At 43.7% G+C, this 25,627-nt stretch overlaps 1 protein-coding gene across 3 annotated transcripts in view; it reads right to left on the bottom strand.

The window, feature by feature from the left end:
* Positions 1-25,627, bottom strand: part of c1qtnf1 (C1q and TNF related 1) — a 54,989-nt gene that overhangs the window by 8,195 nt on the left and 21,167 nt on the right. Inside the window, exons 1-2 of one of the 3 annotated variants that reach the window (XM_069930236.1) lie at positions 8,122-8,207; positions 480-846 (exon numbers count right to left, since the gene is read on the bottom strand). In XM_069930236.1, the coding sequence (XP_069786337.1) occupies positions 480-828 (349 nt within the window). In that variant the 5' untranslated portion in view covers positions 829-846; positions 8,122-8,207. Of the gene's footprint in view, positions 1-479; positions 847-5,337; positions 5,414-8,121; positions 8,208-25,627 lie in introns of those variants that run through there. The other 2 variants (XM_069930235.1, XM_069930234.1) reach the window with 2 other exon arrangements.

The raw sequence follows: 25,627 nt of genomic DNA, 5'->3' as shown, positions 1-25,627 counted from the left end.
CAAGTTATTAAGTTTTCTTCTATCAAAAAGAGAGAAGCTCAGATTCACCCCTCCAAGAATATTGGGACCTTAACATTTCAAGTAATAGTTAATCAAGTTATAATGAAGTTACAGAAGAAGATATGAACAGGTCTTTTTCCTGTTCAGATCTAGATAAACTTTTGCTAATGTTCAGTGATTTCTGGTTTATTTCAATTGCTTCCCAAGGTTCATTTTAGCCAGGATACAGCAATATTTGGCGAAACTCCTTTTCTTTAGTTCCACAGCTGTCTGATGTTTATTTCTTTCCCTCAACTCCTGATTTTTCATTCCCTAATTTTCTTTTATTTCTTGGGAGTTGATTTTTCTTTGTATCTTTTCATAAGGCTAGAAGATCTCCCGGGAGTTCCAGTGTTGCTACAACATTGCTTCACACTAAATCACACCTTCGACCTCCAAGGCCAAAAGCCTCTTTTGACTGAGCCTGTTTTAAATCTTACCTTTGAGAATGCTGAGGTTGATCTGAGGAATTGCTTGAAATTCTGGTGGATTGTCATTGTAGTAACGGTAACGGTGCTCACGGCCCCTGGGGCGATCAACACGATCGCAACACTGGACACAGTGGCCAGTACTGCTTTCTGCAGCCTTGCCCAAAGGCTGACTTGGTTCCATTCGAGGCATGTTCTGCTTTTGTCTGTATGGATTTGACCCCATATCGGTGTAGGGGTCTTCTCGTCTTTGTTCATGTTCAGGCAGATGAGAGTATGGGTGTCTATTTATGAATCCATCAGTATGCACTGGGAATCCACAGACTTCAATTATGAAGAAGAAAATAAAAGGGAGATTCATGTTGAACGGGATCTCCACCTATTATTTTAAAAAAATAATTGTGATTGTACAAAGAGAGCAGTGAAGAAAGACAAATATTACAATCAATAGGTAACAAACGGTGGGATAGGTGAACTTGGATGTTGGGATGTATCTGGTCACTCATTTCATATCTTAAAATGATGTAGATGAGAAGGAGGAACCAATCTAGTTCTTTGAACTTCAGATGTAACATTTCAGGTCAAGGGAAGGATGCCATTGTTGAAGGCACCATGCATTTTGAGACTAAAACTCATACCCTGAGAAAGGTTTGGACTTTTTTAAATTTTCCATCATAATGGGGTGTTGGTGGCAAAATTGATATTCATTTCATGTTTCCAATTGTCCTTGATTTTTTGCAACAGTTGGGCATAGAGTCCCAAAACTTCTGTCAATGAACACTCCTAAGGCCCATGTCATTTCCTGTGTATGTTCTATCAGAATCTGACTTCTTAAAAGTGTATTACTAATAAATTCTTAGTCAAATGCCCACCAGTTTCACCCTGAATCTTCCACTAGCCTCCAACATTTGGGTAATTTACTGTGAGTTACCCCTGGTGCACAATGGGTGGTAGGAAAGTCATTTTCTTTGGAATTGGGGTGGAAATTTGAGCCTGGGGAAAACCGGTGCAATGTTAAAGCTGGTGAAAGAGTGAAATTGATAATTCATTGAATTCAATGGATCAGATGCCAAGCTTTCAAATGGGGTTGAGTGTGCAGTAAAGTGGGAGAGAGGGCAGCAGTTATAAAATAAATTATTTTTTAAAATTCAATCTTTATGTATGGAAGGGCTTGTCAAGATAAGCAGAAAAATATTCTCCCTGAAATGGGTTACAGCAACAATTTTACAAAATTGAGGACTTCTGGCTGACTGAAAAAGACACACAGAAAATAGTAGCAAAGCCTCCATTTTTCCAAGTCAATATAAATGACTGATCCCACCAGAGCCAAAAACAATCATCCTCCAGAACCATATGGTCCGTGAGCAACAACAAAATGTCATGTGGTGGGTGGCAGTCTCCAACTGTGCACATTTTCATTATCTTTACTGTAACATAAGGAAAAATGGATGGTGTAGGAGGAAATCAAGTAACAGATTTATAAATAAATCACGGGTAAACTTGTTCATTATTTTTGTGGAAATTCATCAGAAAAACAGTCCTTAAGTTTTCTGACTGTGCATTTTAAAATAGAATTGCTATAGAATATTGTAAAAGATATGAACAGAATTTATCGTGATAGATAATATTTGATTTTATGCCAGATGTTTCAAGTATTGCTAATTTTGCTTTGGCCAGTTTTAACAGCAGTGGAACCCAAAGCCACAGTTCATTACTCAAACACATCACATTTCAGAGAGAGGCAGCAAATCTCCAATGATGTTTCATCGAATGCATTTACAGGGCATGTTAGCGATGGCTCAATGGAAACATTCAAAAGTATACATGAGTTTTCTAATTGGCCATTCAACCATGGCCCCTGCTCATTGTTTTCCAGAGAGGCAAGTGTAGGTCAAAGAAGTGCGTCGTTTAGGGCGTCGGTAGCTCAGATAGGTAGACGGGCAGCCAGGGCCAGGTGAGAGTCAGTGGTCAGAACTCCAGTGGGCAGGCAGCCTAGTCAAGAATCCATGATCGAGGTGTCAGGAACTCGGGTGGCCAGAGCCAAAAATACAGGGGTTGTCTTTTACATGCAACATATGGAAAATACTAGATTTTTGGGCCAAAAATAGAGGGGCTAACTTTTAGGTATCAAATATTACACATGTATATACTGTAATTGCCTCAACATCTCTCAGATACTGATGAAAGAATGAAGATGCTGAAGGTAAAATACTTCATCATTTGCACCAGATAGACACAGACAATGCAGAAGTTTCTCTCATTCTCCACTGCATTTTCTTCCTAAGATTTCCTGACCTTCTTTTGATCCTGTAGAGTGTGGACATCTTTGTACTTCTGAAAACAAATATATCATTAACCAGCCACAGGCCTCCCACCAAAAGAACAACTGATTAAGTTGATGGATATAGTATCTATGTCAGTCTACTATTTATTAACTATTGCTTCATTTTAAGCCAAACAAACCTATCCACAAACTATATGACTTTAGTCCTCACCAGCCCTGGCTACAATTGAATCCATGACTTTCTATCCCATAGGGTGCAATTGATGAAGATTGGTGACAGCATCATTCTCAACAACCTCTCATTCAATGACAGCAAGTTCAAGGAGCTGATTTTTGAGCCCAGTCCTCACATCAACAGTGCTGAGATGGAGATAGCAGACAGCTTTAAGATCCCAGGTGTAAACCATAAGAATTAAGCCATTCGGCCCATCGAGTCTGCTCCGCCATTCAAATCATGGCTGATGCATCTTTCCTCTTAACCTCATTCTCTTGCCTTACCCCTGCAAGTATCTCCAAATTCTCAGAATCCATCCATTTCAGAATCCCTACTTCCTCAGAAAATTTGGAATGTCACCTTCATCCCTTAACAACTTCTACAGGTGAGCCATTGAAAACATCCTATTAGGATGCATCACTACATGGAACTTGAACTGCTCCACCCAAGACCACAAAAAAATGGAAAGGGCTGTGAAAGTGGCTCAGGTCATCACACACACACACCCTCCTCTTAATCGACTCCATCTATAACTCTCGCTGCCTTGGAAAAGCAGTCAGCATATGAAAAGACTCGCTCCTACCTTGGCCAAACTCTCTTCAACCACCCCACGTCAGGAAGAAGATTCATGAGTTACACGCCATCAGATTCGAGGACAGCTTCTTTCCTCCTATTATAAAACTCCTGAAAGAACCTCAAAATAGCAAAATAATGTTGCCTTTGCTCCAGACCAACTGATCTCTCTCTCTCTCTCTCTCTCTCTCTCTCTCTCTCTCTCTCTCTCTCTCTCTGTTACTCAACACTTTTGTACTGTGCATGAGATATGTAACTGGCCTGCTTACAAAATAACCTCAGTCTCTGTATCATGGTACATGTATCAATAAACTTGAACTTAAATGGTAATCACTAACATTCCTGCCATTTTTATTTTGACAGGAATATGCACAGTTTGCTCTTCAATCAGTTTTTCTAGCAGTGAACCCAAAAAGCCCTGATAAAGTGTGTTTCATAAATATTTGTTGAATCTGATTGGGACTTCTGTTTGAGTTGGGCAGGTCACTGATTCTATGAAAAACACAAAATGCTGGAGGAACACAGCAGGTCTTGCACTGTCTATAGGAGGTAAAGATATGCAGTTTAACTGACATTTGGGGCCTGACCCCTTCTTCAATGTATGAGTAAAAAGGTGTGAAACATGAAAGTCTGCAGATGTTGTGATTGTCGTAAAAACAGACAGAAATCCTGGAGGAACTCAACCAATCTCACAGCATCCATAGGAGGTAATAGATATATTACCAACTTTTCGGGCCTAGGTCCTTCTTCAAGGAATAAGCAAAGAACAGGAATGTGACAGGATAAAGGCAGAAGGCTGGCCAGGGAAGGAGTCCAGATCAACAAAAGGTGTTAATTGGATATGATAAGAGGAGAGGTGAGAAATGATTTTAGCTCTGTGAAAGGAGACAGAGGGAGAAGTAAGGGTAGGGAGGGAGAGAGAGAGAGAGAGAGAGAGAGAGATAGCTGGGGAAGGGGAAGAAATGGTGGGGGGATGGTTTAATGGAAACCAGAGAAGTTGATGTTGATGCCATCAGTTTGGAGCATGCCCAGACGGAAAATGAGGTGTTCCTTCAATTTGCAGGTGGTCTCAGTCTGGCAGTGCATGAGACAATGGACAGACATGTCAGCAAGGGAATGGGATGGGGAATTGAATTGGGTGGCCACTGGGAGATCTACACTATTGTGGTGGACAGAGCCAAGGTACTGTTAAAAAAAAAGCAATTTGTTCTCTTCAAGTGATATCCAGCACCCTAGGTAACTCTAGTCTTTTCATTGCTGTCAAAAATTTAGGATACAACACCCCAACGAAGGGCCAAAAGTCTATGTAATAATCATATTGTCAGAATACTTCTAATGTAGTTTGCATTCTGGAATATCAATAGCTACTGTATATCCTGGCACCATGTTAAACAAAAAGAATATGCCATATACATCTGAAGCATGAGAAAATTCCCACAGCCCCGTTGCTCAACTGTAGAGCATGTAAAGAGAATTTCCATTTATATCTATGCAAAGTCAAAATGATGTAAGGCCTCTTTGAGCTATCAATACTGCTTACAACAGCAACAATTTTCATTTTATTAACCAGCTGACAATTCCACCTTGATGTCAAAGTTCTACTGCAAAGGGAGCAAAAGAGAGAAAATTAATAGTCTCACCAATAGGTTTCAGGCTTCCTGAGGCCAGAGCTTTGAAAAGCTTCCTCTTTCCAACAGAACATATATTTTCTAATTAACCTAATTTCTATGGACTTCAACCCCAAGTTATTAAAATAATTTGCCACTGAAATCTGTCAAAGTTTGCTGAAATTGCATTACCTTTCCAAGCATGCTTTCAACAGAGTACTGGAGACGCCGCAGGCCATGTGCAAAATGGCCAAATGCCTTTCTCGTGTTTTTAGAAAGTCATCCACTGATAATTTGTTTATGAATTAGAGAGGAGCTTCCTTTTGCTAAAATAACATGAATCCTCTGGGGAGAGACAGTTAGTTATCTTTCTAATTGTTTCCTGGAAATAGAACCACCCATACTGTGCAAGATTAACTGCTTGCAACAAACAGCTGCTGTCATTGCTACAGTGAATGTTATTCTAGGAGACCATCTTACATCTTAATCCTTGATATAGGGACCCCATTGGGGCTGACTCTTAGAGTTTACATGCACACTCATATAAATGTCTTAAGATGGTGAATCTGTCCATCAACCACAGAGTTCCAGAGCAAGATGTGATGTGCATAAGAAGGGAAGGTTCACACAGGATAAATTTTAAAGCACATTCTTGTTTATAGTCAGCTGCTTCATTTCCTTTTATGCCAAATTCTACATTCACTCCCTGAATGAGTGAGTTGGGTACATTAAAACAAGTGCTAGCCACTTGGCTAGCCACCCTTGCTTGCAAATAAAAACTCACCAAATATATATAACAGCTAGGTCCATATCTTGGTGAGACGTTTGTATGATATCGTCTTGGCCCATTTTGCTCCCCAAAAAGTTTTCAGTTCCATTTAACACTGCCATTAGAAATAATATCCTTAATCCATAGAGTCACAGAATTTTACTGCTCTGAAATCCACCCTTCAGCCCATCTTGTCCAAGCCGACCAAGTTGTCTACCCAAGTTAGTCCCATCTCACTCCAGACCTTTTCTATCTATATATCTAGCCCCACCTCCATCATTTCTTCTGGAGATCATTCCATATACTTCCTTGTGTGCAAAGATGTCCCTCAGATGTCTTTTAAATGTCACCTTAAATCTACGCCATACCCTTGAAAAGAGACCGTTTACCTTATTTATGCTCCTTTGATTTTACATCTCTAAAAAATCCCCTTTGGCCCCCTCTGCTCCAGGGAGAAAAGTCCCAGCCTTAAGTCCCAGTCTCTTCTTATAGTTCAAAGAAATAGCAAATGTATAAAGAGAATATTCATTACTGAATATTCAATTAATGAGTGGCTTCAATGCAGAACTCATGATTAGGAGCTCTTACAACATTCTTCTGTTTCTTCATATCTTGATGAAGGGTTCAAGCCCAAAACATTGGGCTACATAAAGGACACAGTCTGACCAGCTGAGTTTCTCCAGCGTCGTGTTTTTACTTCAACCCTGGACTTTCATGCTTTGTTCTCCCCTTTCCATTGCTTCTCTGAGATTTCTCTATAGATGTATAATGCTTGTTTTTTTTTAACCTCAGTAGGCCGATATTGAGAAGAATTACATTCTTAATAGTGAAGGAATGTTCAGACTTAATTTTCTTTCCCCGCTATAGGTCTTACTCATATCAGCCAAAGTAGTATTCAGAGAAGTACTGTGCAATTACAAAAGACTGCACTAAAACCAGACTGACCAGCAAAATCCTAAGAGGCATAGCTTTCAGATTTCATAAATCATACTCTATTAGAACACACATACCTATTGGTCATTGTGGTCAAAAAAGTCAACGTCTCCATATCCATGTAGTACACCAAAAATTTAATAATCTCCAAATCAGTCATTTATCCTGCTATAGTTCTGCCAATATTTCTATTTAGGAACATCTTGGAAATTTTTGAGTAGTCCATGTATTCAAAAATAAAAGAAGTATAAAACTCAGTACATTAAGGGTTATTACATCCATTTGGTCTTGTGAAGTATTCACAGTTCATTTGTTAATAAAGAATATGAAAAGAGTGACCATATATACTTGTGTAAAAGTCAATCTCGTTTAAGTTGAACCCCTACTTTTGGCCAAAAAAATATGAAATTTTCCATATGTCTCATGTAAAAATCGAACCTCATCTCTCACCTCAGCCTGTGCCGCCTGCAGACCAGAGCTCCTGACACCCCGAACATGGGCTCTCACCTCGGCCCTGGCCACCCACCAATCAGAACTCAACTGTCGCCTTCAGCGTCACGGAGATGCTTACCACGGTACTGACCTCCCCCGTGGTGAGTCATGCATTTTGATGCCCAGACTCTGTACATTTACTTTAAGTCACTGTGTTTTGTTCTTTAATCATTTAGAGATCATTTCATCTTTGGCCTAATTTTGGATTCTAGTGTGAATTTCAGCCCCTCAGAAGTAATATTCATGTTATAGTCAACCCCATAAATTTAACATTAAGAAATGGTCTACAAAATTCAACTTTTACACAAGAATATACAGTATACTTTGCTATAATATATATAATTATATTCATTATAAATAATGTTCTCCAGGCTGCCATTCATAAAAATAAGCATCAGGCACATCCCAGAATCTCCAATTTTCCCCTTGTTTGCATTTTGCAGGAATTACCACTTTTCTTCCAATCATACAAGCCAGTACAAAGAAAGTGATACACTATTTAAATATTTTGAACTATCATCCAGTGTTTAATTGTCTTAATATAAAAAATATTGAGAACTGAGTTTTATAGAGTTAACCTCTGATCAGTCAACTGTTAGTCTATCGTTAGAAATTGCAACTGGATTGACTGCCCACGCCCTTGGATCAAGTAAACTAATACAAAAGAAACTTTTCTGGATTCTATCCTGCAGAGTTCTATAATATCTATTGAGCGTCATACCTTGTGATGCTTACAGATCATTACTTACCTCAATATGAATATTCAAAGCAAAAAATAATACCTGTTTCTGCCTTCAAGATGAGAACTTGTTCAGAATATTTTGAAATTACTTCTCATCCTTTGTCCCCAGACTCCTTGCTGGCTCCGTTTTCTGAATTCTGAGTCAGATTCCAGATCACTGAGGCTGAAGCTAGACTTATGTAACTTTTAGATTTCCTTCAATGCATACCATCTGCTCACATTCTCCAAACGGCCAACAAGAAAGAGGAAACTGTCCGAAAAACAGAAGATCAATACATGGAACAAGATGGGAGTGACAGGCACTAAGAAACCTGCAGTATACGTGAAGTGAAAGTAATTTGGAGGAAGAGTGAGGACAAGTAAAAAATAAACAGAAGTTTGAAAGAAACTTTGGATTGAAGAAGGTGGCAAATAGACCATAGAAAAACAGGGGTGAAAGATTCCAAAGGAGCCCTTAAAATTAAGAGATGATATCGTGCTATTAAAATCAGAACGAACCATTTAGAATTTGAGAAGCAATGGCAATGTGAAATGGTTTGGAATGAGCATCGACCTATTTAACTTGGCTGAGTTGATTTCCAACTACAATAAAGAAGGTCTGTGGTCTGTGAAGGAGGACTGGAATTTTTACTGGGTACAACAAAATCATAGCTCAGTGTCTGACACAGTGTTTGAAAAGAGCCCAGCACACCCAATGGACCTCTGTGTAAGACAAAACTATTTTCAAAATTATTTTTAATGTTGGTAGAGAGCAGATGCTATTACCCTACTCTCTTATTAAGAATTACCTTGTGAAATGTACTAGAAATACAAAGTATGTATGAAAAACTATTCTTAAAATATTTTTCATCCACACCCTTCTTTGGAGTTCAAAAGTAAGTGAAATAACTGAGCAGTTCCTGTTTTTAAGTGGATTTTATATGTAGCCAATACCAGAGATGCAGAGCACAATGTAAATCTTTGAAGATGCAAGCCACAGACAGGAGCGTAACACGGAGCTGAAGGTTATTCAGTGTATTTGGTCCATGCCAACTTAACATGACTATTCAGTCTGTATTAAAGCTGCAATTTTGATAGCTACATGTTATTTAAATTAATCATTATGCAAATTTCATACTGATTTCTAGTAGAATTATTTTATCCTGTATTCTATGGCTGAAAAAGTGACATTCAATAAAAATAAAGGTATTGCTGGTAATTACAAAGAAACACTGTTACTGTGCCAGCAAACCAGGTTAGAATCTGGCACTACCTGTAATGAGTTTATACAGTCTGCCCGAGTTTGCGTCGGTTTTCTCCGGGTGATCCGGTTTCCTCCCACTCTTCAAAACATACAGGGGTTGTAGGTTAATTGGGGTATTTGGGTGACATGGGCTCGTGGGCTAAAAGGGCCATGTTGAATGTCTAATTTCTTTTAAACTTCCTGTTAAAAGGCAATGCAAACCGTCTGCCAGGCCTGCTTTAGAATATAATTTGCAATCAACATCCTGCATCCTGCGTAGTTTTTATTTTGATTTTGAGACACAGAAATTGCCTGAGATTGTGTGTTGAGTGATCGCCAGAGAGAGCCAGAGGAAACAATAATAAAGCAAGCCAAATTTATTTGAGTTAGCATGTTCAGCCCAACAGAATGTAGAAATTCAGTTAATGTTTTTATTTATTTCAGTGTTTTTTTAAATTCAGTGACAGCTTTGAACATTACAAGAGACGTCCTTTCACTATGTTGGTTTATGTACAATTCTGATTATCTGAAATGGTCGGGACCGGGCCCATTTCAGATAAACAATTTTTTCGGAGAACTGGTCATTTTTTTAAAAACAGCCGAGTAGCAACAGCAAATCACTTGTAACAGTGTTGAAACAACAACAAACAAGAAGGGAAGTCTTTTTAAGCATTAAAATAATGTTTTAATTCTCACCAAAAAAAATGCTGGCCACGGCCGACAACCGACACCTCCCCACCAAGGCTCTGCTCGTGCCAGGAGCCCAAGGGTCCTGCTCCTGCCCGGGAGCTTGAAGTCCCCGCTGCTGCCAGGAGCCCAAGGTTCGCTGCTGCCGCCGCCAGGATCCCGACGACCCCAGTCAATTTGACTCCAAAAATATATTGGATAAATGAGGATTTTGGAGAATCCAATTTTGGATCGTCGGATCTGAACTGTATTATATAAAACTCGTCAGGTCACTCGTCTGAGTGCTATTGGTACCATGTAACCCAGAACTACTTGTCGCATGGTCAGGTGGTCAGAAACTAAACAGGCCTCCCCATCAGGCTCACTTGGCGTGGAGGGTGAATAGACACCCTGCAGGATGAAAAGCAAGATCTGTCAAAGGGCGGACAAATCCTCTTGCAGAGTCATCGGCCGTCTAGCAAACATGTGCCGTGAAGCATGGAAAGGGCATCCCTGGCATCGAAGCTTGATCTGGCCATTCACTGCACCAGAACTTCCCCCCAGCCATCCTGGACCTCACCATGCCGCTGGATCAGGGAGGGGATGTCAAGAGGGTGGGTCTGGACCTTTGCAACCCCCACTCACCTAAATCCATTCATGCGCGCGCTGTTCCTTTCTGAGGAGTTGGGTATAAGCTCCACATACTGACTGAAAGGAGTCATCATCCTTTAACCAGAATATAAAACTCAATTATTAAATAGAAAGGAAAACATAATTTGGGATAAGCATGTATTGCCTAAGTCTTCCTAAATGGGACTTCAGCCTAATTTCAGTAAAAGGAGCTTTTAAATAACTTAATGGTGTATTTAAAAAATGACTCTATTACAGAGGTTTTCAACCTTTTTCTTTTCAATCACATACCACCTTAAGTAACCCCTATGTCATAGGTGCTCTGTGATTAGTAAGGGATTGCTTAAGGTGGTATGTGAGTGGGAAATAAGGTTGAGAATCACTGCTCTTGTATTGACAATAACCACACCAGCAGTGCAAGTATAAGAGAGCTTTATATACAAGGTCACCGGGTGACCCCTGGTGACCTAGTGGTGTAATTACATATCACCACATTCACACCCCCCTTAAAAAATTGTTATTCCCCCCAACCCCTGTCCTTTTTCCCTTGTGTGTAAGTTCATAAGTCCAAAATTTTTTGTGGCTTCCGTTGCCTTCTGGACCTTCTCGGTAGTGGTATAGGGGTGGGGAGTGCGGTCTGCCTTTTGGCCTTTCTTGGTAGAGGTGTGGGAGTGGGAAGTACTGGTTGGTCATGTGGCCGTGTGGGCTGGAGACCCTCTTGTATGGAATTAGGTCCTGCCATCAAGTCTAGGGTGGTGATATTTTGTGGGGCGGGCGTACCCAGGGTCCTGATTTCTGGGTGGGTGGTATAGATCTCTCGGGTGACTCGATTGACAACTGTTCTAGAGACTGCTGCTGTGCTCCTTGTAGATACATAGACATCTGTGTTTCTTCCACGTTGTTCACACATCTGGCCGGTGCAAGATCTCTGGTGGCCACCGAGTCTTGTCTTCCATCTGGAAATGTGACGAAGGTGTACTGAGGGTTCGCGTGCCTCAACTCCACTTGATTCACCAGCGGGTCCGCTTTGTGGGGTCTGCAGTGCTTCCGGAGGAGAACAGGTCCCGGTGTCATCATCCAATTAGGCAGCACTGTGCCCGTCGGGGCTTTCCTTGTGAAAGAAAAGATACGTTCACATGGGGTCATGTTAGTGGCAGTACACAACAAAGAATGTATAGAGTATAGGGCTTCTGGCAACACTTCTTGCCATCTAGTATCAGGCAGATCTTTTGCTTTTAAGGTCAAGAGGACCATTTTCCAGATAGTGGCATTTTGCTATTCTCCAGCAATCGATGTCTCTTCTCAGTGGTCCATATGCCCACAACAATTCTGTCCCTAATAAGGTCCTCCACATACTCCTGAGCTGATACTGCTTTAAAGTTACAGCTTCTCGCCAGGTCTTTCAGAGAGAGTATAAAATCTCTGGTAGACTTCCCTATTTGTTGTGACCTGGTCATGAGTCTGTACCGGGAGTGGAGTTCGCTATCCCCCTCACTGTAATGCCTCTGTAAAGTGCTCATTGCCTCTTGGTAGGACCTGGCATCCTGTATAAGGGGTAAGGGTGGTCTCCCAGTTGCGCTAACAGCAGCATTAATAGCTCTTTATCCGCTGCCTCAGCACCCTCCAGGTAATTCAAAAAGCATCTCTGCCAGCAGCTGAAGTGTGTGCTGGCTCCAGGATTTATGGGGTTGAGCTCCAGCCTGTCTGGTCACAGCACATGGCTAAGCCGAAGTCTCTGGTCCCTTAGGTAATGTGGAGGAACCCTGGGGGTCGTTCCCGGTCTCCACGTGGTCTCTGGGTCTAGGTGTAGCAAGGGTGGACCCTGGGGTACTGGGAGCTGCTGGTAGAGCCTCTGTGGAGCTTGTGTCTGCTGGAGGAGTAACCTGAGTGCTTGGGGCTGTTGGCTGAGTCTCTGGCTTTGGGATGTTTGCAGCAGGCTTAGGGGGATCGCAGCAGTAGCGAAAGGTCTGTGTGGTACTGGGGAAACTGCTGTTGGGGGCGTGATGGTAGCGGTATCTGCTTTCTCTGCGTGGTACTGGGGAAACTGTTGCTGGGGGCGTGATGGTAGCGGTATCTGCTTTCTCTGGCTCTGGAGTGGTCAGGAATTCTGCACATACATGGCAATTGGGAGCACAACTTGTGGAGGTCCTTCCACCTGCGCTTGTAGTGGCCCCTTTCTGATCGGATCGGGGTTTAGGGTCGGCGGCGTTGTATCGGTGAACCCAAGGACAGGCAGGGCTCTTGGCCATTTCTTATCTGCCCTATTGTACCTGTGGTCTTCCCCGCATTCCACCACGATTCCAGTACAGCCATCCCTCGCCGTCTCTGTCCTCAGATGCACATGTGTGCTGGTCGTCCCTGGATTCCATTCCTCAGGAGGAGTCTCCAGGTGGTTGGGAATGCGCGTTGGAGCAGAAGCAGCTTCCATCCTAGTAGCTATGATATTAGTTTATTAAATTGTACTGACAATAACCACATCAGCAGTGCGAGTATAAGACAGCTTTATATACAAGGTCACCGGGATGACCCCTGGTGATCTAATGTAATTACACATCACCACAGCTCTAAACCCAATTGCGACTGAAATATTTTGCTTGAGAAAAATTGTCACAGGCCCATTTCCTTTGGAGTTATGAAACCGTACACATAACGAGTCAATTAGGTACAAATCAATTAACAAACCCTTACTGTTCACAGAGCACCTATGGCATAGGGATTACTTAAAATGGTAAGAAAAAATTTGAAAACTACTTGTCTATTACATACTGCTTCATTCTAATGGAATGCTGCTGAATTGCACTTTTTTAACCACTAGAGGGACTCCATGCAGTCAGTATTGATTTGGTCCATGGCTTTCAACAAGGAAATAACTGTCAATGTGATGGGATCCAAGGGTCAGCCATAAAGCGTCCCAGACCAGTTTGGCTCACTGGGAAATTAGCAGAACCCGTGTAATTTATTTAGAAAACTTTTAAAGGTGTGTTTCTTGAATATCAACATGTACACCACCTGTAGAACACAATGAAACATGAAAGTCTGCAGAAACTGTGATTGTAGTAAAAATACATCGAAATGCTAGAGGAACTCAGCCGATCTTTTCAGTGTCTATAGGAGCAAAGATATATTGCCGACGTTTTGGGCCTGAGCTCTTCTTCAAGGTCCAAAACGTCGGCAATATATCTTTGTCTCCTATAGATGCTGAAAAGACCGGCTGAGTTCCTCTAGCATTTCAGTGTGTTTTTACTGGTAGAACCCAGGTACAGTAGAAAGTCCAAAAAATCCAGATGCTAGACTTTTCAAAAACTCTCAAACTTTTTAAATTTATACTTATTATATTATTACATTATATATATTAATTTTAATACATATTTGCAAACCCATAATAATGGATCCTAAAGTAGATAGACTTTATGGTGCAAAGAGAAAGAAGAACACGGTGAAATTGAGCAACAAACAAAATAATTAAGAAACTAGAACATGGTGTGAGCAATTGTTCTAACAATTTCAAGCATTACATCCTCTTTTTTGTAGTGAATAAAACATTGTTTATATTTTGTTGTGTTGACTTTATTTTTCTTTAAACCTGCTCATTTTGATGAACGAAGCATGCTTTATTTGCTAATGAATAAACTATCAAAATTTACCTGTTCGTCTCTTCTTTATTCCTCCTTAAATGTAATTTTAAAAGTACTGCCCGAGAATCCGGAAAATCTGAAACATGGACCGATCTAATCCCCTAGCAGTCTGGATTTTCAGACTTCTACTGTAGATGAAATGTAGATCCCAGTGTTTTTTTTTCTTTATCCCTTTTCTGCAACTGTGGTCTCTTGTGTCTCTTTTTTCCTTTACCACATGGTTTGAATTTTCCCTCCATCATTATGATCCAGAGACTATAGTCCACGCTGAATCAACAGCAGTTGTTCCTGAGCTTATCGAAAGAATCCCACCAAATTCCAACACAGCCATTCTCAACCCTTCTTTTTTTGGCTATGGCCTCCTTAGGACTTTGTTCAAAATTTACAGGCTCTCTTCCAGCATCTGCACTGTTTGCTTATCTGTACAGTAGAAGTCAGAACATCGAGACTGCTCAGGGATTAGATTGGTCCATGTTTCAGATTTTCCGAATAAACCCTCTGGAGTTTATTCTTGTCCTGATCGTTGGCACCTCCATACCAGGCAGTAACGCAATCAGCCAGAATGCTCTCCACAGTACATCTGTAGAGGTTTTCAAGAGTCTTCAGTGACGTCCAAATCTCAAGAATCAGAATCAGGATTTATTGTCATGAACAAGTCATGAAATTCGGTGTTTTGCAGCAGCGTCCTAGTGCAAACATTCATATTATAACCATCTTACAGCATTATTATAAAAATAAAAATAATAATGCATGAAAATAAAGGCAGTGTCTTTAGTTCATTGATAATTCAGGAATCTGATGGCAGAGGTTTCAGATTTTTTGGATTCTCGGGCAGTACTTTTAAAATTCACACTTAAGGAGGAATAAAGAAGAGACAAATAGGTAAATTTTAATAGTTTATTCATTAGAAAATACAGCATCGTTCATTTATCAAAATGAGCAGTTTGAAAGAAAAATAAAGTCGACAAAGCATGGTCGCTTGTTGCCTCTCTGCATCAGTGGTGCTTATACACACACACAAAAGCCCACTCAATTTTAAAAGTTTGCGTGTGTGGTGATACACCACCGGCCTACTGCAGGGGACAACCTCTGTACCTGCAGGAGTGTAAGGGGACAGGACAACACCTGGCCGCTGCCAATCAGTTGGCCTGAATGGATCAAGCCCCACCCGGTCGGGTGTCAATCACCCTCCGGGATATAAGCCTGTGCTGGCCTCCCGAGGCCTCACTCAGAGCTGCTGCAGCCACAGCCAGCCTGGCTCTGTGGAAGTCTTTGTGGATTAAAGCCTGTTGTTCAGTCTTTACCTTGTGTGTGTCTGATTCTGTTTAACAGCGCACCACAGAGTGTTTTCAAAAAGTCCAGACTCTCAGGTGGTCCAGATTTCTGACATCTGAATTTTTGGGCTTCTACTGTGGGATGTGACAGATCAAGTGGAGGTAAATAGGATGGAAGCACAAAAACTGCAGATGCTGGAGTCTTGTAAAAACAATAAGAAACTGGAAGGTATCATCCATAGATACAAAATAGTCAGATAATGTTTCAGGTCCCAAACCAAAATATTAACTAACCATTTTTTTGCCAGTTGCTTGAATTTGGATAGTTGGGATTTTACTGTATCGCTTTTGTGTTCACACCCGCAAGGGTGCTTTATAAGGACTTGATCATGGATCTTCTTTGGCAACCTTCTACTAAAAGTGCACTTTGCATATGTTGGATGCCTCCTTCTTGCTACAGAAGGCTATATGCATTTATCTCTGTCCACTGTGCCCTCTTTCACCTGAGAGAAGTATCTCACCCCACCTCCCATCATTGCAGAACACATCTTTTCATTGCCAATATCCCTGCTGTTGAAAGTGTGCTGGTGTGATCTTTTATGTGCTACTTCCTGGACTTGGGGAAGTCCAGGACAATTGTACATCTTCCATTCTTGGAATAAAACCAAGGGATACACTACTTTTAAATACCATGCCAGGATGCATGTGGACAGATATTGGTGTGAGAACGGAAGCATGTGATGCACCACCTTGTTAAATAATTCTTACCTAAAATATGCCTACTCTTCAGAGATTGGAAGGCTGATGTTACATATCAAACCAAGCCTTCCGATATTTGTCCTTCTCCAACTCTGGCTTCATGAACATTTCCAAATGTAATCCTTGTCACATTTTCAGCTCTAGAATTCCTCACTGAAACTCATTTTCCTCCCAATCAGATTTTTGGATATTTGCACAAATGTTTCCTTCTATAATCTTTGTGAAATGTTATTTTTAAGCAGCCGGTAAAGTTCCTTGTTAAAAGTTTAATGTAAATGCAAATTGTTATTGCAACTCTCATATTAAAAGAAAAAGAAATATTGTGGGGGTGGGGGGGGGGAATGGAGATGGATAATACAGGAAAATCCCCATTCTCCAGAATGTAAGCAGCCTCAAGCAACTGGGGGGTAAAAAATATCACAAAAATAAACAGGTAAAATATAGGAAAGTTTAAAATTGGAACCCCTAGCGATCAATTCCCCCATCACACAACCTCAATCAGAATCAGAATCTGAATTTATTGCCATGAACAAGTCACGAAATTCATTGTTTTGCGGCAACATCACAGTGAAAACATTAAATAAACCACCTTACAACAATAAATTTTAAATTATAATGCACAAAAAGAACAGGCAGTGTCTTTGGTACGTTGATTATTCAGGAATCTGACGGCGGAGGGGAAGAAGCTGTCCTTGTGCCGCTGAGTGCTCGTCTTCAGGCTCCTGTTCCATTTTCCCGATAGTAGCAGTGAAGAGGCCATGGCCTGGGTGGTGGGGATCCTTGAGGATAGAGGCTGGTTTCTTAAGACACCGCCTCATGTAGATGCCCTCGATGGAGTGAAATCTGGTGCCTGTGATGTTGCAGGCCGGGTTAACAACCCTCTGGAGTTTATTCTTGTCCTGATCGTTGGCACCTCCATACCAGGCAGTGACGCAATCAGCCAGAATGCTCTCCACGGTACATCTGTAGAGGTTTTCAAGAGTCTTCAGTGACGTACCAAATCTCAAGAATCAGAATCAGGATTTATTGTCATGAACAAGTCATGAAATTCGGTGTTTTGCAGCAGCGTCCTAGTGCAAACATTCATATTATAACCATCTTACAGCATTATTATAAAAATAAAAATAATAATGCATGAAAAGAAAGGCAGTGTCTTTAGTTCATTGATAATTCAGGAATCTGATGGCAGAGGGGAAGAAGCTGTCCTTATTGCTACTGAGTACTCGTCTTTAGGTTCCTATACCTTTTTCCCGACAGTAGCAGAGTGAAGAGGGCTTGGCCTGGGTGGTGAGGGACTTTGAGGATAGAGGCTGCTTTTTTAAGACACCACCTCATGTAGATGTCCTCAGACACATGACAAAGTATATCCGCTGGTGAGCCTTCTTCATGATTGCATCGACATAGAGGCTCTAGGTTAGATCTCTGGAGATGTTGACACCCAGGAATTTGAAGGTATTGACCATCTCCACTACTGAACCCTTGATGAGAACTGATTCACATTCCCCTGACTTCCTCCTGAAGTCCACAAACGGAAACTGAATATGATAAGGGACTAGGTGAATATCCATTTAACACTTTTTGTTGGCCTGGATTTCTCCCCCTTTGTTTGAATTCTGAGACTTTCATATATATATCCTGCTTCTGCCTTTTCCGATTTTTCCTTGAAGGCCTGAAACATCGGCGATATATCTTTGTCTCCTTTAGACGCTGAAAAGACCAGCCGAGTTCCTCCAGCATTTCAGTATGTTTACTACAATCACAGCGCCTACAGCCTATTGTGTTTCACTCAGGTTATATGGGACGACTTGAACTGTTAACGCGATTGAAGAAATTGATACTTACCATAATCTAATAAAGTTCAAAATGCAATTTTCCTTGATCCTCATCAGGGAAATGAGCTGGTGTTGCCCAAGCAGGCATATAACCTGTGTTTATCCTCTGTACCTTTTCCCCATCTGCACTTGTTTCTTGTGCACCACCCCTACCACCACCATTGAGCTCTAGTTGTAATGACGGTCTCACTGATGTGGCTCACTACTGTTGAACACCTTAAAGCAGGGGTGTCAAACAAATTCACGGAGGGCCAAAATTAAAAACTTGGACTAAGTCGAGGGCCAAACTAAATATTTAATGAAAATTTTCAACAACATCTGCATGTTTTCTCTTCTTTCAACATATGTAATGTTAAACTTTTTCTTATTAAGATAAATGTTTAATAATAGTTTTGGATAAACTCTTTCTAGAAGCATTAACAAATGAGAAATAAAATATTCAATAAATAATATTTCTCTATAGAGGATTTGTCAAATGTTGCTAGTGTGCTGTCGAATAGTAAAATCTGAGGGCTATTGAGAATGTGGGAGAATAACATGATTCCTGAAACAATCCAATGGGTGACTGATTGTGGGCATGAACTCTAGCAGGGTTATTTGCCATGCCCTTTTTCTATTGGTACAGATATCCTTTGATTTACACACTTTTCAAGTTTTATGCCTAATGAGCTTGTATCCCGGTGCAGGACCATTTTTAACCAGGAATATATTGATCACTGTGACATGAAACTATTGGAAGATCGTTTTATCCTGAGATTAAAGTTCATAATACTTACTCAGGCCTGTGTGCGGGAGGGCGGGGTTTGCGGGCGATCGGGTTGGACAACGACAGTGCGGAGGCATCGGCTCTCGCTGCAGGGCGGCATCTCGGGGGATCAGCGGCCCTGTCACCGTGAGTTGCGGGACAGCCTGCGGCAGGGAGGGGGAGTGGGCAACGGTCCTGGCGAGGTCAGGCCCGAGGCCTCCGGTTCCGGGAGCTGGGAAGCGGCCTTGGCTTCCCCTGACACCGGCCAGGCCCCAAAACCAGAGTCCACGGTGAGACCCTGCAATGTAAACAGAGGAGGTGGGGGCGATTAGCGGGCTGACACCAATGCATTCTGGGATTTGTTGTATTACTGTGCATGCGCTATACTGTCGTGGTGGCCAGCGGGCCGCCTCTAATACATTTTTGAAATGATCTTGCGGGCCAATTGGTGACCCCGACTGGTTCAAACGTCTTTGAACCCATCATGAGCGAGCCTGGGATCAGCGCTATAGCCGTAAAACTGCCTGAATTCTGGGTTCAGGAGCCGGAGACCTGGTTCGGCCACAGGGAGGCCCAGTTTCACCTCCACCAGATTTCGTCCAACACGACCAAATTCCACCATGTGGTTGCTGCCCTGAACCAGGCCACCGCCAGACGTGTGCTGCACCTTGTTCAGCACCCACCCACTGAGGACAAGTACGAGACCATCAAGCGAGTGCTTACTGGGTCCCTCAGACTATCCAGACACCACCGTGCCTCTCGGGTGCTGCACCTCGACGCCCTGGGGGACAGGTCCCCGATGGAACTGATGGACGAGATGCTCGAGCTCATGGGTGAGCTCACCAACTGCCCACTTTTTGACCGTATCTTCCTCGAATATATGCCCAGGGACATCCAGCCGCTGCTGGTCCAGGAGAGTTTCACTGACCTGAGGAAGGCCCCCCAGAAGGCCCAAGAGCCATGGCTCGCACGATTCTCAGAGTTCAGTGGATCCAGCAGGTCATGAGGCACAGGCACAACCACGCCAAGCCCACCCCTAGCACTGCAGTAGAGCACCCGGTCCCTGCAGGGGCTCCCAAGAGCATAACCAAGGCCACAGCATCCATTTCAAGCCTCTGCTTCTACTACCAGCACTGGGGAGCCAAGGCTTGGAAGTGTCGTCAGCCCTGCTTGTTCCAGGGAAACGACCAGACTGGCCGTTGTTAATGGCTGCAGCAGCTTTCTCTACTTGCAGGACTCAGTCAGCGGCCAGCAGTTCCTCGTTGACACTGGAGCCCAGATCAGCATCATCCCGGCCACAGCCATCAAATCCAGGAACTGACCTCATGGACTTCCCCTCTATGCGGCCAATGCAACGCCAATCTGGACGTATGGAGACAAGACAGTCCATTTCCAGATCGGCCAATGGAATTTCGCATGGAGGTTCACCGTCTTGTCTCTCCCGACTGGCATCCTGGGTGCAGACTTACTCCTCACACACGGGCTTCTGGTGAACATTCGAGGTAGGCGCCTGGTGGATGTCCGTACCTTCCAAGCCATTCGCCTCGATGCCTCCCGCTTGGAGCAACCGCAGATGGCTACGATTAGCACGCCCAGAGACGAGTTCCTGGATGAGTTCCCAACACTCCTCAAGCCACAGTTCTCCGCTACCTCGCCACACCACAGGGTGTTCCACCACATCCTCACCCAGGGCCCGCCGGTTCACATCAAGGAAAACCAGCTCCCGCCTGACAAGCTCCAGGTAGCGAAGGAGGAGTTTTTGCACCTGATGGAGCTGGGGATTATTCAGAGGTCCGACAGCCCGTGGGCCTCGCTGCTCCACCAGGTCCCGAAAGCCTCCGGCGGCTGACGTCCCTGCAGAGACTATCGACGGCTCAACAAGGCAACTGTTCCTGGCATCCAGGACTTCCTGCGTGGTGCAAGGGTCTTCTCCAAGGTTGACCTGGTGCGCGGATATCACTAGATCCTGGTGCACCCTGAGGACATACCCAAGATGGCCATCATCACCCCCTTTGGCTTGTTCAAATTCCTGCACATGCCGTTCAGACTCAAGAATGCCGCTCAGACCTTCCAGCGCCTCATTGACTCTGCGGGCAGGGACTTGGATTTCGTCTTTATTTATTTGGACGACATCCTCATCGCCAGCAAGAACAGGGTGCAACACAAGGCCCACCTACATCCCCTTTTCCTCTGGCCTGCCGACTTCAGCCTTACCATCAACCCGGCCAAGTGCCAGTTCGGGAAAGAGTCCATGCAGTTCCTGAGCCATACCATCACAGCCGAAAGAGCGAAGGTCGCCGCTAATAGGGAGTTTCCATGCCCAGACAGCTACAAGGGGCTGCAGGAGTTCGCGAGTATGGTCAACTTATACAACTGCTTCATCCCGGGAGCTGTGCGCATCATGCAGCCGCTGTTCGCCCTCATAGCAGCCAAGCACAAGACGCTTGCTTGGAACCCAGAAGCCTGCACCGCATTCGAGGCCACCAAAGACACCCTCGCGAAGGCCGCCATGCTCGCCAACCCACACACTGACCTGCATATGGCACTCTATGCCACTGTCATCGGTGCCATCCTGAAGCAGCAGGTAAATGGACATTGGAAGTCGCTGGTATTCTTCAGCCACCTGCTCTGACCACCGGAACGCAAGTATAGTGCCTTCAACCACGAGTTACTGGGCATGTACCTGGGAGTGCAGCATTTCCACTATTTTTTGGAGGGGAGGACTTTTATCATTTTCACCGACCACAAACCCTTCTCCCAGGCACTGGCGATGGCAAAAGATCCCTGGTTGGCCCGCCAGCAGAGTCACCTCTCCTTCGTTTCAGATTTTACCACCGACATTTGGCACAAGGCGGGGAAGTACAATGTGGTTGCCGTTGCACTCTTGTGTCCGGCCATCTGCACACTGATGCCCGGCCTCGACTTTGACCAGCTCGCCCAGGACCAGGAAGCCGATGAGGAGACGAGGGCCTTCAAGACCGCCACCACCAGCCTGCGGTTCTGAGACCTCCCGACTCCGAGCAGCGAAGGCACCGTCCTGTGCGATATCTCCTTGGGCACTCCACTGCCAGAGGTTCCCCAGCAGTGGTGCAGGCAGGTCTTCCGTCACATCCACAACCTTTCACATCTGTCCATTAGGTCCACAGTCCGGATGGTGGGAGAATGGTTCGTATGGCATGGGCTGCGGAAGCAGATCGCAGGCTGGGCCAAAACATGCACCCATTGCCAGACGTCCAAGGTGCACAGGCACACCAGGGTGCCCGTACAGGAATTCGAGCACGTCTGGGAACTGTTCAGCCACATTCACGTGGACATCATCATGCCCTTACCTGTTTCCTGGGGCAACTGTTACCTGTTTACCGCACCACTTGCTGGCCAAAGGCAATCCCAATGCCAGACACCTCCACCGAGTCCTGCTCCAGAGCGCTGTTGCGTGGTTGGGTCACTCGATTCAGCGTCCCGGCTCACCTCACCAGCGATCAGAGCACCCAGTTCACATCTGCACTCTGAGCACAACTCGCCAAGAGGTTGGGGATTCAGCTACACCGCACCAGGGCCTACCACCCGCAGGCCAATGGACTGGTCGAACGTCTGCACCGCCACCTTAAGTCGGCACTCATGGCCCGCCTCACTGGTCCCAACTGGATGGACGAACTACCTGGGCGGCTCCACTGCCAAGGAGGATCTTCAGGCGTCATCAGCTGAGGTGGTCTACGGTGCACCGCTGGCACTAACTGGTGAGTTCGTCAATGCACCTCACAATCCCCAGCGGTCGCCGCACGAACTACTTCCTCACCTCAGGGCAGACTTGGACTCCTTCAAACCCTCACCGCCGCCCAGGCATGGTACCCACCCCGTCTCACTTTCCCAGCGAACTGCTTTCCGCGGAGTTTGTTTTCGTTCGGCAGGGCCCGACTGCAGCACCTCTGCAGCGGCCGTATGAGGGGCCGTACAGGGTTATGCAGCGTTCCAGCTCGACGTTCACGCTGGACTCGTGCGGTAGGCATGAGCTGTTTACCATGGACAGGCTGAAGCCAGCGCACCTCGATCCCACCGAGCCCGTGGTCGTTTCCCAGCCCAAGAAGTGAGGCCGCCCGGCAAAAAAAGACATTGGCTGGGGGTGGGCGGGGGGGGCAGTGTGGCGGCTCACCACAAGGCAGGTGAACCGGCCCTGCTTGTAAGCCAAGCGGCGGGGCAGCTGGCCAAAATGGCGCCGTCGGGGGGGGTTTCCCTTCCTTCCAGCTCGAGGCTCAGAAACCCGCGTTGGGGGACCACGTGATGCCCAGGTGACATCAGCGCCCTCCAGCGCAGTTCTCAGCCAGGTCCGGACTGGGAGTAAAAGTGCAGCCCAGCAGCCTACATAGTCTGATCCCGTCTGGTTGTGTGGGTCATTGCAGGAGCTGTGGAGATGCCGCTACAAACAAACCCTTCCTTTGACAATGTTTTTCAGTTGGCAGACAGACTTGATGCACTACATGCAATAGTACACTAGGTGGCGATATTCTTCCACAGATGAAAGTTTCTTGGGCAATCTTCCACTTTGCATAGTAATGTAACTCAAATCTTCTGAAGGGTTTATTTTAAGCATCTATGATGAAATTAAGACCCTCAGATTGAAATGAAACTGAAATTGAAACACATTTTACAAATTCTAGATTATCTTTTCATTACTAAAATATCAAAATATGAGCAAGTCCATTTGAGTGAGCTGGTTGGTCCTGCTTTGTATTAAATTTAAATCAATTCATTGCAAAGGACAAACAAGCTCCCCCACCCCCCATCATCTCCCCCGAAACAATAAATCGCTCCCCCATAAATGCACGTTGGCTGCAGCAAGTAGCAACTACCACATTTACGCTGACAGCTCTTCCTCCCCCCCCTCATAATGATAAAGAATTTATCTGCCTCAAAACTCTTACTTGCTGCAGACAAGAAGATACTTTGTTTAAAAAAAAAACTTCAATAGTACATATTAAATTACCATACGGAAAGAGATAATAAATATTAGATATATAATATTCACAGTTACAGAAATAACAGACCCTTTTCTGGTGCCAACGTAGTTTATGGTTAGTGTTGTAAGAGGAGTGGAATAAAACAGTTTCTATCTCTAAGAACAAGGATAATTGAAGCTCGTTACCTGTAGATCCCCCTTTAAATTACAGACCATCCTTGCATGGAAATATATCACTGATCTTGAATTACTAAATCTCAATCTTCAAACTCCCTCTCCAACAATGTTGTCCTTCCTAAAAGGACTGCAGCAGTTCAAGAAAGCAGGCCACCAACCACCTTCTCAAGGCAACTAGGGATGGCTTGTCAGATGCCAACATCCCCAAAAAATGTTGAAAAGCAACCACACAGAGATGTAAACTATTATCAAGGTGATCACAAATAGGCCCCAATTTGTCCATTAACCAAAAAAATGAATCTCTCAACCAAATTCCTCACCGCATCAATCTAACTTTTTTTAGCTGTTGATATTGGGAAATTGTTTGAGGATTAGGACACTATTTAGAGCTAAGATGTCATAAAATGAATAATGGGTAAGAAGCATTGGTTTTACTTCTCTCACTCATGACAAGTGGGAAAAATTATGCATAAAACAAGAAGGATGTACTTGAATTGATAAATTTCCTCATTTTTTTTCCTGGGAAAATCCTCTACCCTGGATAAAACAATAATGACATGATTGTCAAATATACCCTGAGTATAAATAGAGAAATATCAAAGGTATATTTTGAATGGAACTGCAATTATCATGGGAGATTTTAATCAACATATGAATTGGAAGAACCCCACTGGCAAGAGTATCATAAATGAAAATGACATGGGTGTGTCAGGCATTGTAAAAACTTCTTGGGAAAAGGCTACTTTAAATTTGGTCTTACGTAATGAGGAACATTAGTAGGAGATCTTGTAGTTAAGGAATCTTAGGGTCGTGACAATAATGATGCCAAAGGAAGTTTCAGATGAACGTCATAGTCTTCATTTTAAATAAGGACGACCATAATGTTATAAAGGAGGAGCTACCTCAGGTGGATCCGGTAAATAAGCTATCGTATTGTTGTGAGTTACAGGTCAGGAATAACTTAGTTGCTGCAGCACCATGGACCCCATGCAGGGTAAAGAATGAAGATGCAAGGAGAGGCAGAGACCAATGAGAAGCAGATGAGACAGGTGAGGCACGTAGGGGAATGACTGAGGACAATAGAGAATGGGGAGCAATAGAAATCAACCTCGTAAAAGTGATTTGGCCTGAACGTGACTTGTAGCTGGCCAAGAGAGGTCAGGAACATGAGAGCCATGGGCCGCCCAACCAGTAATCATGAAGAGTGAAAGATCAACTCAAAATGTTTTGAATGGTGGAGAAGGCACAAATAACAGAATCGCCAACACTTTACATAATACATTAAAACACAATGAGAGGATGTGCAAAAGACCTCTACCAAGCTCCAACTTAAAACCATTAATAATGCACTCATTGCTCACTTCACTGTTCCGTGGTTTATTCAGAATCAGAATCAGGATTTACTGTCATGAACAAGTCATGAAATTCGGAGTTTTGCGGCAGCGTCCTACTACAAACATTCATATTATAACCATCTTATTATAAAAAATAAAAATAATAGTGGACGAAAAGTAAGGCAGTGTTCATTGATTATTCAGGAATCTGATGGTAGCAGGGAAGAAGCTGTCCTTGTGCCGCTGAGTGCTCGTCTTTAGGCTCCTGGACCTGTTCCCCAATGGTAGCAGAGTGAAGAGGGCATGGCCTGGGTGGTG

Source organism: Narcine bancroftii, chromosome 3 (assembly GCF_036971445.1).
Source record: "Narcine bancroftii isolate sNarBan1 chromosome 3, sNarBan1.hap1, whole genome shotgun sequence".
NCBI classification, from domain to species: Eukaryota; Metazoa; Chordata; class Chondrichthyes; order Torpediniformes; family Narcinidae; genus Narcine; species Narcine bancroftii.
The sequence above is the reverse complement of the archived record's forward strand: the minus strand, read 5'-3'. Positions and strand labels throughout refer to the sequence as shown.